The following is a 20186-nucleotide window of genomic DNA, read 5'->3' as shown; positions in this document are numbered from 1 at the left end:
TGAGTAGGGGGTACTTGCAGTTAACAACCCCTACTCCTGACTTCAGACGAAAACAAACACGGGCATAATTAAGACAATTATCCTCATCTGACCCCCTTTCTAGTCCCCAAGCCACTATGTGGAGGCTTTGCCACTGAGGTCCAGACTATTTTTGTAAGTGCACTGATGAATGGCGAGCAAAGAGCAGGTGATCAGCTGATTTGTGTTTGCAGCCAAGGACACGTACGGCTTCCTCTCAAGCAGGTTTCCTGCTCTGCTCAAGGAAGGTTATTTGTACTACAGATTGCGAAAAGGGGAGAACACCTTTGACATTCCCAGAGCTCCACCTCGAAAAAGAAGGGCTTTGACCTCTTCCTTTGGCCAGCTCACCCTCTCGACTTCAGGGACATAGTTCACGCCTTCTCAAAACAGTCTCATAATATTCCCAAGAGATTTCAACCATGTCATGTACCTTTCTACCTTGTTTTATAAGAAACAATTCATTTCTAAAGCCAATTACAGTGGGAGGAAAGCAAGGAGGGATGCATTATTTCCCCCAGTCAGCTGATTCCTGAGTGTAGCATTTGACCTGGGAGGACTCTTTGTTAAGGCAGCAGGGCGTCTCATCCCGGGAGCACGGAGACCCGACTGAACACAGTACTGACCTCCTCAGACAGCAGATGCAGGACAGGAAGGCTGATGACTCTTTCTGACACTTCTCTTTGCTACCACACTCCTTCAGGAATTCCTGAAGATCCGTGGCAGGAAACCCATTCTGTTGGTATTTCTTTAAAAAGTACACAGTGTTGTTACCTTAGTTATACCGAGAGAAATTGCTTCTTGTCAACAAACCAAATCCATCTCTGCTAAAATAAAACTCTCCCACGTCGCTAGCACAGATCCAAGAACTGATATTAACAATGATCAATCAATCTATCAGTCCCTTGAAAGCCAAGCCAGGGTCACCAAGGCTTGAACAGAGAGCCATGGGAACAGAGAGCCATCCAGAGGAAAACTACAGAAAGCAAGCCATGGTGGGGCAGGGGAGGGATGTGTTAATTAAAGGAGTGAAGGAAACAGTCAGAAGTCTAAAGCATTCATGTTAATTGCAAGACCAGGTAAGACCTCCTCTTCCCCACACTGCCCATACAGAGTCTGGCTGGGAAGTAATCCCTATTTCCTCTACTTTTGTAGAAGTTGGTCACTTAGTGAGGTAGAAGGCAGTAGGTCCCTCCAAGCAGACATAAAGACCCTGAGAGACCCCTCCCCTCACGCTTAGTGAGGTCATGCACCAGGTCACCGAGGCTTGGCGCACTCACAGGGACACGGCCGCGCCAAGGACAGGCTCGCACGGTGAGCAGGGCACTGCTCGTCTCCCCATGGCCAGCCCCGCTGCGGAGCCAACCACCCATTCCCACAGGAACACGCATCTCCTCGCGCACAAAGTGCTCATAAGTATTTCCAATGGACTGGCTTCTTCTGAGATAGTCTGAGAAGGGTTCAAGAAGAGGACGACACCCCAAGACACGGACACGGCACCCCTGGTTGCTCAGATGCTGGCCCCGAAACAGGATTTTCTGAGCGTGACCATCTGCTGCGGAGACACCACTGCCCCCGAGGCAGCAGAGCTTCCTTCACGCTACAAATAAGTTAAATGGACCTAGTCTGAAAGGACACATGACCCACCGGGTGGCTTAGGAAGGCAGGAAGCTAAACAGCCACAAAAGCCTTAGCTTTCAAAATTTAAAGGAAACCTGCACCACACGAGCGGCATCCAGTGTACGAGGTATGCCAATATCTGGACACTTGTCAGGATGACGGTCACCCCTTACCACTGAAACTTACTACTCAAAGTCTAAGTTCTGGGACACTGACACCTGTCAGTGCCAAAACCAACAGCCCAACTACTTGATTTACCAAACTCAGCCCATCTTTACCCATTTCCTTTCTCTTTCCCACCACACCTCCAAACCAATCCACTGGGCACCAGGGACAATGTCCTAAATGCATATTTAAATTAACCTCCAGCATCTAAAAAGTTTCTTTTCTACAAAACCTCAAAATCTAAGTAAAACTACAGTATTTTAAGTAAGTAAAATATTATAGTATTTTCCCATGTTCTGATCTATCCAGAATTTGCAATAGTTTTTTGGCAGGAAATAATGATAACTGCTTACCTTAATGGTGTCATAAGAATCTGTAATAATTGCAATGAAAAGGCTGAGAATCATATATATGAAAAGACTGATGAAGGAATATAAATACAGGCGACTGAACAGCCACACCAAGAGGCTCTTCTGCTGGATGTGAGCAAAGGTCGCATACATGTCATCACCGTTGACCAGAGAAAACAAACACTCAGCAACTGTGTTCAGATTTTCAAACTGTGCGGGGGAGACCAAAAGTAGTTTTTGAGACATATTAGCCAAAGAAGCAGAGAAGTATCTAGTTAGCTGGTTTTGTTGAAGATGTTGCTGCCATTGTTATTAACATTCACTTTAGGGAATCTGTAATACCACCCACAGAAAAGCGTTACTCAAAACTTTCCTCCACACTCACAAAGATCATCTCTTGGCACTTCCCTCAGTTTTTTTCCTTTGCACTTTTTATATATTTGTGGTCATATCATCTAACAATTTTGGATCCAGATTCTTCTTTCTTTTCTATTTAACATAGTCCTATGTTATTCATACTTAGCATTTGTTAGATAATGGAACCACTCCTTGGAAATGTCAAATTTAACTATTTCCCTGTCACTGGACATGCCAATCATGTTTGCTATTATAAAGAACAATGCAATGTACGTTTCTCAGCATAATGTTTTTTTCCTATTACTGGGTCTAAGCAATTAACATTTTTTTTTTTTTTTTTTTGGCTGCATTGGGTCTTCATTGCTGCACGCAGGCTTTCTCTAGTTGCGGTGCTTGGGCTTCTTATTGCGGTGGCTTCTCTTGTCGAGGAGCACGGGCTCTAGGCACACGGGCTCAGTAGTTGTAGCTCACAGGCTCTAGAGTGCAGGCTCAGTAGTTGTGGCGCATGGGCTTAGTTGCTCCGCGGCATTTGGGAATCTTCCCGAACCATGGCTTGAACCCGTGTCCCCTGCATTGGCAGGCGGATTCTTAACCACTGCACCACCAGGGAAGTCCCAAAGTGATTAACATTTTTAAAGCTACAATCTGCCAAACTGCTTTCTGAAAGAACTGCAGACCACCAGAAAAGGTGGAAGGGCCAGAGACAGAGGCTCAAGAAAACTGTGCTAGATGAATGGCTTCCCTGTAGCCTTTCCAAGCTCAGCTCCAGGTAATTTTAGAGTCTTAAATACTAAAGACTACCAGAGGTGGGAAAGTGCATTAGGATGAATGATCATGGCTAGTGCCTTCTGAGGGCTTCCCAGCTGACAGTGGACAGGCCACTGCCAAGATACATAACGCCCTCTGGTAGAGTTGGGTGGGATGCCTAAGAAAAGTGACCCTCAGAACTCGGGCCTGAAGGCTGAGGAGCTCACCAGCGAGAGGAGGAAGAGAAGGATTTGCTCGGTGCATATGGGGGAATCGGTGCTGAGCCTAAGGAGTGGCGGGAAAGGTGAGTCTATGCCGTGCTGCACAGGGCCTTGTCTGAGCTTCTACACACTTCAGACTAATCCCAGCCTTCCCTGGAAACTAGTGAAAACTTCGACAATAAGAGGGACAGGGAGAGCTTCAAGATGGCGGAACAGTAAGACGTGGAGATCACCTTCCTCCCCACAGATACATCAGAAATACATCTACATGTGGAACAGCTCCTACAGAACACCTACTGAACGCTGGCAGAAGACCTCAGACCTCCCAAAAGGCAAGAAACTCCCCACATACCTGGGTAAAGCAAAAGAAACAAGAAAAAACAGAGACAAAGAATAGGGACGGGACCTGCACCAGTGGGAGGGAGCTGTGAAGGAGGAAGGGTTTCCACCACTAGGAAGCCCCTTCGCGGGCGGAGACGGGGGTGGCGGGGGTGGTTGGGGGGAGCTTCGGAGCCACGGAGGAGAGCGCAGCAACAGGGGTGCGGAGGGCAAAGCGGAGAGATTCCCGCACAGAGGCTCGGTGCCGACCAGCACTCACCAGCCCGAGAGGCTTGTCTGCTCACCCGCCGGGGCGGGCGGGGGCTGGGAGCTGAGGCTCGGGCTTCAGAGGTCAGATCCCAGGGAGAGGACTGGGGTTGGCTGCGTGAACACAGCCTGAAGGGGGCTAGTGCGCCACAGCTGGCGGGGAGGGAGTCCGGGAAAATGTCTGGAGCTGCCGAAGAGGCAAGAGACTTTTTCTTGCCTCTTTGTTTCCTGGTGCGCGAGGAGAGGGGATTAAGAGCGCTGCTTAAAGGAGCTCCAGAGACAGGCATGAGCCGCGGCTATCAGCGTGGACCCCAGAGACAGGCATGAGACACTAAAGCTGCTGCTGCCATCACCAAGAAGCCTGTGTGCGAGCACAGGTCACTATCCCCACCTCCCCTCCCGGGAGACTGTGCAGCCTGCCACTGCCAGGGTCCCGTGATCCAGGGACAACTTCCCTGGGAGAACGCACGGCGCGCCTCAGGCTGGTGCAACATCACACTGGCCTCTGCCGCCGCAGGCTCGCCCTGCACAAGGTACCCCTCCCTCCCCCAGGCCTGAGTGAGCCAGAGCCCCCGAATCAGCTGCTCCTTTAACCCCGTCCTGTCTGAGCGAAGAACAGACGCCCTCAGGCGACCTACACGCAGAGGCGGGTCCAAACCCAAAGCTGAACCCACGGGAGCTGTGTGAACAAAGAAGAGAAAGGGAAGTCTCTCCCAGCAGCCTCAGGAGCAGTGGATTAAATCTCCACAATCAACTTGATGTACCTGCATCTGTGGAATACCTGAATAGACAACGAGTCATCCCAAATTGAGGAGGTGGACTTTGGGAGCAATGAAATATATATATTTTCCCCTTTTTCTCTTTTTGTGAGTGTGTATGTTTATGCTTCTGTGTGTGATTTTGTCTGTATAGCTTTGCTTTTACCATTTGTCCGAGGGTTCTGTTTGTCAGGTTTTTTTGTTTGTTTGTTTCTTCTTTTATTACTTAAAAATTTTTTTTTCTTAATAATTATTTTTTATTTTAATAACTTTATTTTATTTTATTTTACTTTATTTTATTTTATTTTATTTTATCTTCTTCTTTCTTTCTTTCTTTTTTCCCTCCCTTTTATTCTGAGCCATGTGGAGGACAGGCTCTTGGTGCTCCAACCAGGCGTCAGGGCTGTGCCACTGAGGTGGGAGAGCCAAGTTCAGGAGACTGGTCCACAAGAGACCTCCCAGCTCCACATAATATCAAATGATGAAAGTCTCCCAGAGATCTCCATCTCAACACCAAGACCCAGCTCCATTCAACGACCAGCAAGCTACAGTGCTGGAAACCCTATGCCAAACAACTAGCAAGACAGGAACAAAAGCCCATCCATTAGCACAGAGGCTGTCTAAAATCATAATAAGGCCACAGACACCCCAAAACACACCACCAGACATGGACCTGCCCAAAAGAAAGACAAGATCCAGCCTCATCCACCAGAACACAGGCACTAGTCCCCTCCACCAGGAAGCCTACACAACCCACTGAGCCAACCTTACCACTGGGGACAGACACCAAAAACAAGGGGAACTACGAACCTACAGCCTGCGAAAAGGAGACACAGTAAGTTAAGCAAAATGAGGAGACAGAGAAACACACCGCACATGAAGGAGCAAGATAAAAACCCACCAGACCTAACAAATGAAGAGGAAATAGGCAGTCTACCTGAAAAAGAATTCAGAATAATGATAGTAAAGATGATCCAAAATCTTGGAAACAGAATGGAGAAAATACAAGAAACGTTTAACAAGGACCTAGAAGAATAAAGAGCAAACAAACAGGGATGAACAACACAATAAATGAAATTAAAAATTCTCTAGAAGGGATCAATAGCAGAATAACTGAGGCAGAAGAACGGATAAGTGACCTGGAAGATAAAATAGTGGAAATAACTCCTGCAGAGCAGAATAAAGAAAAAAGAATGAAAAGAATTGAGGACAGTCTCAGAGACCTCTGGGACAACATTAAATGCACCAACATTCGAATTATAGGGGTCCCAGAAGAAGAAGAGAAAAAGAAAGGGACTGAGAAAATATTTGAAGAGATTATAGTGGAAAACTTCCCTAATATGGGAAAGGAAATAGTTAATCAAGTCCAGGAAGAACAGAGTCCCATATAGGATAAATCCAAGGAGAAACACGCCAAGAGACATATTAATCAAACTATCAAAACTTAAATACAAAGAACAAATATTAAAAACAGCAAAGGAAAAACAACAAATAACACATAAGGGAATCCCCATAAGGTTAACAGCTGATCTTTCAGCAGAAACTCTGCAAGCCAGAAAGGAGTGGCAGGACATATTTAAAATGATGAAGGAGAAAAGCCTACAACCAAGATTACTCTGCCCAGCAAGGATCTCATTCAGATTTGATGGAGAAATTAAAACCTTTACAGACAAGCAAAAGTTAAGAGAATTCAGCACCACCAAACCAGCTTTACAACAAATGCTAAAGGAACTTCTCTAGTCAGGAGACACAAGAGAAGGAAAAGACCTACAATAATAAACCCAAAACAATTAAGAAAATGGTAATAGGAACATATATATCGATAATTACCTTAAATGTAAATGGATTAAATGCTCCAACCAAAAGACATAGATTGGCTGAATGGATACAAAAACAAGACCCATATATATGCTGTCTACAAGAGACCCACTTCAGACCTAGGGACACACACAGACTGAAAGTGAGGGGATGGAAAAAGATATTCCATGCAAATGCAAATCAAAAGAAAGCTGGACTACCAATTCTCATATCAGACAAAATAGACTTTAAAACAAAGACTATTACAAGAAACAAAGAAGGACAGTACATAATGATCAAGGGATCAATCCAAGAAGAAGATATAACAATGGTAAATATTTATGCACCCAACATAGGAGTACCTCAATACATAAGGCAAATACTAACAGCCATAAATGGGGAAATCGACAGTAACACAATCATAGTAGGGGATATTAACACTCCACTTTCACCAATGGACAGATCATTCTAAATGAAAATAAATAAGGTAACACAAGCTTTAAATGATACATTAACAAGATGGACTTAATTGATATTTATAGGACATTCTATCCAAAAACCACAGAATACACATTCTTCTCAAGTGCTCATGGAACATTCTCCAGGATAGATCATATCTTGGGTCACAAATCAGGCCTTGGTAAATTTAAGAAAATTGAACTTGTATCAAGTATCTTTTCCGACCACAATGCTATGAGACTAGATATCAATTACAGGAAAAAAATCTGTAAAAAACACAAACACATGGAGGCTAAACAACACATTACTTAATAACCAAGAGTTCACTGAAGAAATCAAAGAGGAAATCAAAAAATACCTAGAAACAAATGACAATGAAAACACGACGACCCAAAACCTATGGGATGCAGCAAAAGTAGTTCTAAGAGGAAAGTTTATAGCAATACAATCCCACCTTAAGAAACGAGAAACATCTCAAATAAACAACCTAACCTTACACCTAAAGCAATTAGAGACAGAAGAACCAAAAAACCCCAAAGTTAGCAGAAGGACAGAAATCATAAAGATCAGATCAGAAATAAATGAAAAAGAAATGAAGGAAATGATAGCAAAGATCAATAAAACTAAAAACTTGTTCTTTGAGAAGATAAACAAAATTGATAAACCATTAGCCAGACTCATCAAGAAAAAAAGGGAGAGGACTCAAATCAATAGAATTAGAAATGAAAAAGGAGAAATAACAACTGACACTGCAGAAATACAAAGGATCATGAGAGATTACTACAAGCAACTGTATGCCAATAAAATGGACAACCTGGAAGAAATGGACAAATTTTTAGAAATGCACAACCTTCCGAGACTGAACCAGGAAGAAATAGAAAATATGAACAGACCAATCACAAGCACTGAAATTGAAACTGTGATTAAAAATCTTCCAACAAACAAAAACCCAGGACCAGATGGCTTCACAGGCGAATTCTATCAAACATTTAGAGAAGAGCTAACACCTATCCTTCTCAAACTCTTCCAAAATATAGCAGAGGGAGGAACACTCCCAAACTCATTCTACGAGGCCACCATCACTCTGATACCAAAACCAGACAAAGATGTCACAAAGAAAGAAAACTACAGGCCAATATCACTGATGAACATAGATGCAAAAATCCTCAACAAAATACTAGCAAACAGAATCCAACAGCACATTAAAAGGATCATACACTATGATCAAGTGGGGTTTATCCCAGGAATGCAAGGATTCTTCAACATACACAAATCAATCAACGTGAAACACCATATTAACAAACTGAAGGAGAAAAACCATATGATCATCTCAATAGATGCAGAGAAAGCTTTTGACAAAACTCAACACCCATTTATGATAAAAACCCTCCAGAAAGTAGGCATAGAGGGAACTTTCCTCAACATAATAGAGGCCATATATGACAAACCCACAGCCAACATCGTCCTCAATGGTGAAAAACTGAAACCATTTTCACTAAGCTCAGGAACAAGACAAGGTTGCCGACTCTCACCACCATTATTCAACATAGTTTTGGAAGTGTTAGCCACAGCAATCAGAGAAGAAAAAGAAATAAAAGGAATCCAAATCAGAAAAGAAGAAGTAAAGCTGTCACTGTTTGCAGATGACATGATACTATACATAGAGAATCCTAAAGATGCTACCAGAAAATTACTAGAGCTAATCAATGAATTTGGTAAAGTAGCAGGATACAAAATTAATGCACAGAAATCTCTGGCATTCCTATACACCAATGATGAAAAATCTGAAAGTGAACTTAAGAAAACACTCCCATTTACCATTGCAACAAAAAGAATAAAATATCTAGGAATAAACCTACCTAAGGATACAAAAGACCTGTATGCAGAAAATTATAAGACACTGATGAAAGAAATTAAAGATGATACAAATAGATGGAGAGATATACCATGTTCTTGGATTGGAAGAATCAACATTGTGAAAATGACTCTATACCCACAGCAATCTACAGATTCAATGCAATCCCTATCAAACTACCAATGGCATTTTTCACAGAACTTGAACGAGAAATTTCACAATTTGTATGGAAACACAAAAGGCCCCGAATAGCCAAAGCAATCTTGAGAAAGAAAAACGGAGCTGGAGGAATCAGGCTCCCTGACTTCAGACTATACTACAAAGCTACAGTAATCAAGATAGTATGGTACTGGCACAGAAACAGAAATATAGATCAATGGAACAGGATAGAAAGCCCAGAAATAAACCCACACACATATGGTCACCTTATCTTTGATAAAGGAGGCAAGAATATACAGTGGAGAAAAGACAGCCTCTTCAATAAGTGGTGCTGGGAAAACTGGACAGCTACATGTAAAAGAATGAAATTAGAACACTTCCTAACACCATACACAAAAATAAACTCAAAATGGATTAAAGACCTAAATGTAAGGCCAGACACCATCAAACTCTTAGAGGAAAACATAGGCAGAACACTCTATGACATAAATCACAGCAAGATCCTTTTTGACCCACCTCCTAGAGAAATGGAAATAAAAACAAAAATAAACAAATGAGACCTAATGAAACTTAAAAGCTTTTGCACAGCAAAGGAAACCATAAACAAGACGAAAAGACAACCCTCAGAATGGGAAAAAATATTTGCAAATGAAGCAACTGACCAAGGATTAACCTCCAAAATTTACAAGTAGCTCATACAGCTCAACATTGAAAAAGCAAACAACCCAATCCAAAAATGGGCAGAAGACCTAAACAGACATTTCTCCTAAGAAGATATACAGATTGCCAACAGACACATGAAAGAATGCTCAACATCATTCATCATTAGAGAATTGCAAATCAAAACTACATTGAGATATCATCTCACACCGTTCAGAATGGCCATCATCAAAAAATCTACAAACAATAAATGCTGGAGAGGGTGTGGAGAAAAGGGAACCCTCTTGCACTGTTGGTGGGAATGTAAATTGATACAGCCACTATGGAGAACAGTATGGAGGTTCCTTAAAAAACTAAAAATAGAACTACCATACGACTCAGCAATCCCACTACTGGGCATATACCCTGAGAAAACCATAATTCAAAAAGAGTCATGTACCACAATGTTCATTGCAGCTCTATTTACAATTGCCAGGACATGGAAGCAACCTAGGTGTCCATCAACAGATGAATGGATAAAGAAGATGTGGCACATTATACAATGGAATATTACTCGGCCATAAAAAGGAACGAAACTGAGTTATTTGTAGTGAGGTGGATGGACCTAGAGACTGTCATACAGAGTGAAGTAAGTCAGAAAGAAAAACAAATACCGTATGCTAACACATATATATGGAATCTAAAAAAAAAAAAAAAAAAAAAAGGTCATGAAGAACCTAGGGGCAAGATGGGAATAAAGATGCAGACTTACTAGACAATGGACTTGAGGATATGGGGAGGGGGAAGGGTAAGCTGGGACAACGTGAGAGAGTGGCATGGACATATATACACTACCAAATGTAAAATAGATAGCTAGTGGGAAGCAGCCGCATAGCACAGGGAGATCAGCTGGGTGCTTTGTGACCACCTAGAGGGGTGGGATAGGGAGGGTGGGAGGGAGGGAGATGCAAGAGGGAAGAGATATGGAGATATATGTATATGTATAACTGATTCACTTTGTTATAAAGCAGAAACTAACACACCATTGTAAAGCAATTATACTCTAATAAAGATGTTAAAAAAATAAATAAAAATAAATTCCAGAATAAAAAAAAAAAAAAAAGAAGAGGGACAGGATCTAATCTGAGTTTCTAAACGGTAACCGTGGCTTGTGAAGATTTCCTAGAATGAGAGCAGCCCAGGGACCTGGATGCCAGTGAGAGTAAGTGCAGGGGCCCAGGACTGCAAGGAATCCAGAGTAAACTGAGGAGGAAACTGGGGAGAAAGTAAGTCCGGAAGGGGGTGGGGGAGGGACCTCTGCTGGACTCAGTTCTAGACGAGACAAGTTTGAGGGGCCAGGTAGAAGCGGTGACACGAGGTAGTTAGCTGGAGGCTGACTGAACACCTGACAGCCCTGAGGGGCAGAGCTGAGCAGGTGCTGGTGTGGAATGCCCCCGGAATCCCGCAGCTCCCATCTGGCTTACGCGGTTGACAAACGACTGCCACATCGACTGAAAGCAAACAGCAGGTGCTTAATGAATGAACATCTCCGGGGTCAGAGGGTTAAACATTAGATGAATGCGAAAAACTTCTATGTAAAGAATGATAATGACTTAATAGGCAAAAGGCAATATAGTTTTCAGAAACGCAGATCCAACAAGTTACTGTAGAGTTGTGAACCAATTCTGTCCTTAGTGGTGGGGGCCTATACATCCATCAGGTCAGTAAGTGTGGCTTTGGGGACAGCCAAGTCCCTCATGAATGTCTCTGGGACATTTCCAGTTGGCAGTTGTGCTACTAGTTCACATGCAACACAATAAAACCTCCTACCACCTGAACCCAGAAAAGGTGCTGTCCTTCCAAATTTCCCTATTTCTGTCAGTGATTCCAGTCTCCTACCAAAGAAAAATTACTCCAAAATAATCAAGTGCTTAAAACTGTGTGTTGTTTATATGTGGAATCTAGAATATGACACAAAGGAACTTATCTACGAAACAGACTCATGGACATAGAGAAAAGACTTGTGGTTGCCAAGGTGGAGGGATGGAGTAGGGGGTTTGGGTTAGCAGATGTAAGCTACTATATAGAGAATGGATAAACAACAAGGTCCTACTGTATAGCACAGAGAACTATATTTACTATCCTGTGATAAACCATAGTGGAAAAGAATATTGAAAAAAGAATGTATATATATATATATATATATATATATATATATATATATATATATATATATATGTATATGTATAACTGAATCACTTTGCTGTACAGCAGAGATTAACGCAATATTGCAAATCAACTATACTTCAATTTAAAAAAAACAAAACTGTGCGTTGAATCCATTTATCTTCCTGCTCTACAATCCAATAAGGTCTGTCTGTTCCTATGACACTTCTCTGACCCACTCTTTCTACTCCATAAAAAAAAAAAAAAAAAAGGGACTTCCCTGGTGGCGCAGTGGTTAAGAATCCGCCTGCCAATGCAGGGGACACGGGTTCGAGCCTTGGTCCAAGAAGATCCCACATGCCATGGAGCAACTAAACCTGTGCACCACAACTACTGAGCCTGCGCTCTAGAGCCCACGAGCCACAACTACTGAAGCCCGTGTGCCTAGAGCCCGTGCTCCGCAACAAGAGAAGCCACCGCAATGAGAAGCCTGCGCACCGCAATGAAGAGTAGCCCCCGCTGGCATGGACTTATACACACTACCAAATGTAAAATAGATAGCTAGTGGGAAGCAGCCACATAGCACAGGGAGATCAGCTCGGTGCTTTGTGACCACCTAGAGGGGTGGGATGGTGAGAGTGGGAGGGAGACACAGGAGGGAGGCGATATGGGGATATATGTATATGTATAGCCGATTCACTTTGTTATAAAGCAGAAACTAACACACCATTGTAAAGCAATTATACTCCAATAAAGATGTTAAAAAAAAAGAGTAGCCCCCGCTCGCCGCAACTAGAGAAAGCCTGCACGCAGCAACGAAGACCCAACACAGCCAAAAATAAATAAATAAATAAATTTATAAAACAAAAAACTGTAGGTTGAATCCATTTATCTTCCCTGCTCTACAATCTACTAAGGTCTGTCTGTTCCTATGATGTTTCTCTGACCCACTCTTTCTACTCCACTCTGATGTCAACACTTACATACTTATTACAGAAACCTCCAAGGAAGCCTTCTTTACTTCAGCCTCTCAGCTTCCAGTCCAAGCTGCAGTAAAATCTAAACTTCAGAGAATATAGCCTTCAGGTCATGTCTCTTGCTTAACAACATTCAAAGTGCAGAGGCAAAGTAGAAATCCAAACCAAGAAGTTTGGCGTAAGGTTCCTCCTTTGTGTGGCCTCATTCCATCCCTTCATGGCAGTATTAACACCCTGTGTGTGCCCCCTCCTCTCACAACACCCAGCCATCTTCTCTGTCTTTAAATCATGGGATTTATTCTCTTCATCTGGTATGTTCGTCGTTGTCTGTGTCCGATGAAGCCAACGTTGAAGGGCCATTTCAAAGTCTGCATCAAGACAGACTGCCCTGGCAGCTCTAGTCTGTTCTCTGTGTCAGTAAGAACCACAGAGGAAACTACTGGTTGGTCTTCTAATTGTTCTCTACACGCTTCTCTGTACCCCAACCAACTAGCAAACACCAGGTCCTACCCTCCCTGCTCCATGGCTGGATGCATGGGGTAAAGCCTGTAACCAAGGGAGAGTACACAAATGTACCCCAAACAAGAATCATGCCCATGGTCTTGCTGCATCAGCAGCAACTCTGAAGAGCAGTACTAACGTCGTTCTCTACAGAGATCTGGAGGGAACATCCATCTGAGCAAATCACTTATTAATATGCAGATAATTTACCAGTAAGACAGCCAGTTCCCAGACTAAATGGTTTCCATCCCCACCACTAGCCTTAAGACAATGAAGTTCAAGTTGGTTTCTATGGACGTCAATTACAACTCTGACAGCACCATCAATAATTCATATTTCTCAGAGTTTCTTTTGGAATCTGGCCAATGCCTTTCTGTAGTGTCAAGAACCCCTACAAGTCTGTGTTTCGGGTTCCAGAATTGCAAGTTGGTGGGCACACAGCAAATTCATCCCTTAGTTTCCTGTGCAGTTACTTAGAATCAGTCTAGACACAAAATCCATCTCAGCATTAATGTTATTCACCTCCCTCTTCTCTGTGCATGTGAGATTTATTTTAACCCACCAAAAAGTTAAACAGAGACTCAATAAGGTAAGTAATTGGTACATACTCTATCATTTCGTCCCACAAGAAGTGGCTGTGAGCCAGTTTCAGTGGCCAAAATCCATACTAGAAATCAGCTTTTAAAATACCCAAGGTGGAGAACAGTATGGAGATTCCTTAAAAAACTAAAAATAGAGTTACCATATGATCCAGCAATCCCACTACTGGGAATATATCCAGAGAAAACTCTAATTTGAAAAGATACGTGCACTCCAATGTTCATAGCAGCTCTATTTACAATAGCCAGGACATGGAAGCAACCTAAGTGCCATCAACAGATGAATGGATAAAGAAGATGTGGTGTATATATATATACAATGAAATATTACTCAGCCATAAAAAAGAATGAAATAATGCCATTTGCAGCAACATGGATGGACCTAGAGATTATCATACTAAGTGAAGTAAGTCAGACAGAGAAAGACAAATATTATATGATATCACTTATATGTGGAATCTAAAATATGATACAAATGAACTTATTTACAAAACAGAAATAGATTCACAGACACAGAAAACATACTTATGGTTACCAAAGGGGAAAGGCTAGGGGGGAGAAATTAGAAATTTGGAATTAACAGATACACGCTACTATATATAAATCAGATAAACAATAAGGACCTACTGTATAGCACAGAGAACTATATTCAGTATCTTGTAATAACCTATAATGGAAAAGAATCTGAGAAAGAATATGTGTGTGTGTGTGTGTGTGTAACTGAATCACTTTGCTATACACCTGAAACACTGTAATCAACTATACTTCAATAAAAAAAATTAGAGATTAAACAAAAATACCCAAGGTAAGGAGAAATAAGGTCCTAATGCGCTTCCGGTCTAGAAGGACTGCATTCAAAGGAAATTGCTTTTTGGTTCTTACAAGCTTGTAAGTCCTTGGAAAGCAGATACTGCTGTGTCTCTGTTTCTGGTTCATTCAGCAAACTTGCTGAGCCCTTACCATGTTCTATGCACCACACTCAACACGGGGAATGCAAAGAACAATAATCCATGGTCCCTGCCCTCCAAGAACCTGGGCTAGAAGAACCCGACAGTGTTTGGTGCACAGTAGACATTTAATAAATATTAAATGAATATCTCCATAAAGAGTCCTCCCAGGTTCTGGAGGAACACAATGAGAACCCAAGCATTTGTTCCACAAATGATAATTTTGCAGTTGAGCCAAAAAGAACTTTAATTTGAATGAAAACATAACCTGCAATGGCTTATGCCAGAGAACGACATAAAAATTTGCTTCAAGAGCTGGTGCCAAGAACCTCGTGCAGCATTCAGATAAAATGTTTTAACCAGCTAATAGTTGTTTTGAATAAGAGAGGTGCTTGGCTAAAAGCAGAGGCCTTGAAAGCACAAATGTAACACGGGGTGCTGCTGAACTTTTACCGAGGGCATCAGCCAAGTCCAACGATTTTTCAGTGCTTTGCCTTCTCATTTGTAAAATGGGGACAATGAACGCAAGACAATGGTTTATTCCTCGGAAAGTCCTCGGGGAAACGTCAAAGCCACCATGAGAGTAATGTTCTTCCTTTCCTCATCTTGAATTATTAAACATCAACCGTCTCCAGCCCGCCGTGCCCAGACACTTTGAAAGGGCGCTGTGCCAACGCCCATTAGTGCTGGAGTCAACATTGGCGGGACACTTCTTGTATTTTTATACTCTTTCAGTTGAACCATTGAAATCCGATGTCTAACAGGAAAACTCGAAGCTGAAATGTGGGATTCCTGCTGCCATACAAACAGCAGGGTGAAATTCTAGTTTTCTCCATACCTCCTCTTTAGAGTTTTTTGTTTGTTTGTTTAAAGAAAGAGTTAGCTTCCACACCCAAGCTAGCTGTGGTTCTAGAAATTCTAGAAAATGCTCACTAAGGTGCTGTTTTTCAAGGCTCCAGGCAATACTGAAGGTCTTCTGATTCAACAGATACTGACTGACTGGCAGAACCTGAAAATTCTGATAATTTGGGTTAATTTGGAGAGAGATGTGCAGGGGCAGTAAACATTTCTAGCTTCAGACTCAAAGAAGAAGTAACACAGAGAAGAAAAGCACATAAGTCCAGATCCAGACTGAAGGTTTTCTCATCCTACTGACTACTGCATTCACTGAATTAACTCAACTCTGTATTTCCCCAATATATCAGCCTGGCTAGAGCTGGGAGATAGAAGCCATAAACAGACCCACTAGACAACCCCAGAGATATAGTTCTTATCTCTCTACTCCTCGGGGGGAGAAGTGAAAGGCTGGCATTAAGTAAGAGACACAAGTCAAGAGGTGAAACGTCCAATATGGCAGCCACCACTACAGGTGCCTATGGAGCATGTGATGTGCAGCCAGTCCAAAGTGAGATATGCTGTCAGGGTAAAATACACACCACATCTCAAAGACTAAGTACCTAAAAAAAGGAATGTAAAATATCTCGATGTTTTATACTGAATACAGGCTGAAGTAATATTTTAAATATATTGGGTTAAATAAAATATATAATTAAAATCAATTTCATTTGTTTCTTTAAAAAATTTTTTTAATGTGGCTACTAGAAAATTTAAAAGGATAGACACAGCTCTAATTTGTAGCTCTCGTTATCTTTTTCTTGGATAGTGCTGATCTAGAGTGTCCCAATCTCCCCTGGATTCTTTGAAAGGACAGAACTGAACACATGAAAATGCAGTCAGACTCACAAAGCAAACAACATCATTTTTCACAAGGTAACCTTGATGCACGTTGAAAGAAATAAGACTGATTACTTGGCTTTCCTCTCACGGTTGATCTACTCTTGAGTCAGACTGATTGCTCTCTTGTAATGGTCTGTTTTAGATAATACCAAGAAAAGAAGAAAAGCCCTACAGGGTATTGCTCAAAGCATGTGTATTAGGGTCAGGCAGACCTGGGTGTGCGCCCTATCTCTGCCATTCACTAACTATACAACCTCAGGAAAATTAACATATTAAGATCGCTATTTTCTGTCAAAGGATAATATTTCCCCACAGGGCTACTGGAAGGGTTAACCTAGCAAGGGAGGTAAAGAACATGGGCACCATATCTATCTAGCACACAGCACTTCAGAATGGTAGCTAGTTTAGTGAAATTCAAGCAACATTTTCTGAGCACCCTCCAGAATAATGATGATGTAGGGAAGACGAAGGGCAGCGGAGACAGGACCACTTGATTCACTGGCCTCGGAGGCTCAGTATTTATGCCGTGTGGCGCAACACTGCCCTCTAGTGGCAAAAATGTGGCAAAGCATCCAGACCATAAAGCAGGCAAGGAAGAAAAATGTAAATTTTCCTGGGCACTAAGACAGTTCTCCGGATCAGAGAGATCACATCGAAGAACAATTTTTACTCATGAGTCACCTTTAAAGCAGTGGAATGGAACTGGAAAGCAAGACGATTACCAAGATTTACTATTAACCCAGAGATTGGCACTTTGTTGACTATACAGTTTCTCAGATGGGAAAACGGTAATTCTCTTTGGACGTATTAAATGAAACACTTAAAGAGGAGAAAGCCTGGGTGGATGCCAAGTTACTAGGATTTATTTTAGTAGGACAATACCGAACGTTTGAGTTTTGTGGATTGCTCGATTTTTGTGAAGAGTTTGTAAACTAGATTTGACCGTGTTTTGCTTAATGCAACTATCAAGGTCAAAACTTAAGGCCGAGCTGTTATACCACCATCATTATATTTTTATTTCTCTCCTTGTAGAGCACCTAAGCCAAGATAACAGTACTCTGGGCTACTGACGAGATTAAATGAGAGAGAAGAGAGAAATGCTTAGTATAGCATCAAGTGTTAGCGATTATTTTTATTTTTGTTGATTCTGTTGTTCCAACTGCCAGAGGCCCATGGAAGAAAAACTGCAAGATGCAATCACTGCTTTTACTTTTTTTGGTTTGAAAACAAGGCCTACCTAATTTCATTTCCTGCTATATCTTTGAATCAAATTTATCATTTTAAAACAAGAACATCTGAACATAACTTTGATGTCCTTGAGATTATGATACTGACTGAAGTCCAGCAATAGTTTAGAATTCAGATACTGACCTTTAATAAGGTACTAAGAGGACACTGAAATCAAAACCACCTGCAAAGGCAAGATGTGTTATCATTTTAATCATAAACCTAACATGGTCATTCTGGTCAGTCTTTATCCTCCTCCAGTCTCCTCCGTTAATTTGGATGAAAACCTTAATACTTTGAATTAGAAAGATTTTGTAATACTTTTCCTCATTTAATTTTCATTTTTATTATAGTGATCTCACATCCAAACACTTCTTATCTGGTGACTGGCTGGGTTAATATGTGACCCCTTAAGCCAGACCCAGACAACCATGAAACGTGCTCTCTGGTTCCCTGCAGTTCTTGTTTCAATATCCCAAAGCCACTTCAATATCCAGAAAAGGGAAAGAAAAAGAAAACCGATGCAAAGATACATGCTTACTGATGTCCAGGGTATGTGCTGGAGAAAAGTGGGATGAAGGTCAGTGCTGGAAACCCACATTTAAGGGTCTCAAGTGCTTCATGTGCAGAAGGAAGAATTAGGCTACACACCTTGTCATGATATGGTCCTAAGACAATCCAGCCGCAGAAGGTGTAACCCAGATAGATCATACCGGCACACGCGCAGAAGCGAAGAACTTTTGGCAGTGAGGCTTGCATTGTTAAAATGAGCACCTGAAAAAAATCAGCACAATGGGGGGGAATTAAAAAGTAGCTACTAGAGCCCAAAGAAATGGACCTCAACCCCAGTGGTGCCACCCAATAGCCACATCCTTACATTATATGCTTGGAAGTAACCCAAGTATCTGATGACGCCAACCCAGACAAAGAGCGTAGATGTTCCAAGCAAAATGCTGCACAGATCGTAATTTGTGAGATTCTAGGGAATGAAAAAACAGACGTGAGTAAAATATTCTACTCCACTCAGCTTATGAACCTCACTTTAAACTGACTGGAGAAGAATGGACCGCCTGCCTCTCTACAGTGATTCTGAGAGTTTTTAAACTGAAGAAGGAAATAATAGAGAGCACAATTCCAAATGTGTTCCTCATTTCCTTTTAGTATTAAGATTGGTTGAACTGAATTCTTGTTCAAATAATATTCTGAAATAGAAATTGCATTTACCACTGACCTAGGCACTAAAGCACATAAACTAATGGCGTTTGTTAAATATCAAACAATACCTTTCAGCTACTTTTCAAAGAACGCTCTAACGTGATTCGCTAACAGTTCCTGCTCTCAAGGACTCTGAGGAGACGCACACACAAGCGTAATTCTAATACAATATGCTGCGTGCAGTGAGAGACACAATGCCGGGCTTGTCATGGAGGGCTTCCCGAGGGCGTGACCCCAGAGCAGTGCTGGGCCTGGAGGACAGGCTAGGGGAGTGTTGCAAGCAAACGGAGAGAGGCTGAACAGGGCCCGGTGCTGAGAGCCCGCAAGACGGGCCAGAGGGGCAGCACTGAAGGGTCAGGGAGAGCGAGGGCGGGAGGGGAAGGCAGAGCTAGATCATGAGGCCCCTGGAGGCCACGCTGAAGAAAGGCCACTTCATCCCAAAGGGGGTCCCTGAGGCAGAAAGGATTGTCACAGCAAGACAGACACTCCCAGAAAAATGACTCTGACAGCTGTGTGAATGGCTGCGAGGGGTAGCTGCTGCAGCGATCTGGGTCAGAGAGGAAGATGGCCTGAAGGGAGCCGAAGCAGTCAGGGTGGACCTCCCTCGAGGTCAGGAGGGAAGGCTGGTAAGATTTGCTAGCTGACGGCCGAGCACAGAGGAGAGGAGTCAAGACTTGGGAGACTACATCGACTAAGTTACCCAAAGAGCCAGGCGCCTAGAGGCACTCAAATATTCCTGCCCTCGCGCCATCTATCAGAGCCCCCATCAATCATGGATGGGCACCTCAGCTCTTGACGTGATTGGTTCATGGGCCAGCTGCTGCTTTTGCAACTTGAACAAGCAAACAAAGCCCGCCCAAACAACCAGTCTTCTCAAACTTCAGTTCCTATTCTGAAGATGCTGTCAAGTTTCCTAGAGGCTATTCATAGGAGTATCACCTTCCACAGAACAACTGCTTCTTCATTTTCCCTTCATGAGAAACCAAGTCAGAGGAGGCTTCCATTTTATGGGCGTGAGAAAAGAGAAAACCTGAGAATCACTGCATATCTTACAGTATTTGAGACCATCCAGAAGAACAGAAAGAAC

The 20186-nt window shown here is 42.4% G+C and overlaps 1 protein-coding gene across 5 annotated transcripts in view; it reads right to left on the bottom strand.

The window, feature by feature from the left end:
• Window positions 1-20186, bottom strand: part of MCOLN2 (mucolipin TRP cation channel 2) — a 62378-nt gene that overhangs the window by 2550 nt on the left and 39642 nt on the right. For all 5 annotated transcript variants that reach the window (XM_061186394.1, XM_061186390.1, XM_061186391.1 and 2 more), the window contains exons 10-13: window positions 18762-18863; window positions 18536-18658; window positions 2157-2363; window positions 645-766 (exon numbers count right to left, since the gene is read on the bottom strand). In XM_061186394.1, the coding sequence (XP_061042377.1) occupies window positions 645-766; window positions 2157-2363; window positions 18536-18658; window positions 18762-18863 (554 nt within the window). The remainder of the gene's footprint in view (window positions 1-644; window positions 767-2156; window positions 2364-18535; window positions 18659-18761; window positions 18864-20186) is intronic.

The sequence above is a fragment of the Eubalaena glacialis genome, chromosome 3 (genome assembly GCF_028564815.1).
Source record: "Eubalaena glacialis isolate mEubGla1 chromosome 3, mEubGla1.1.hap2.+ XY, whole genome shotgun sequence".
Classification (NCBI taxonomy): domain Eukaryota; kingdom Metazoa; phylum Chordata; class Mammalia; order Artiodactyla; family Balaenidae; genus Eubalaena; species Eubalaena glacialis.
The sequence above is the reverse complement of the archived record's forward strand: the minus strand, read 5'-3'. Positions and strand labels throughout refer to the sequence as shown.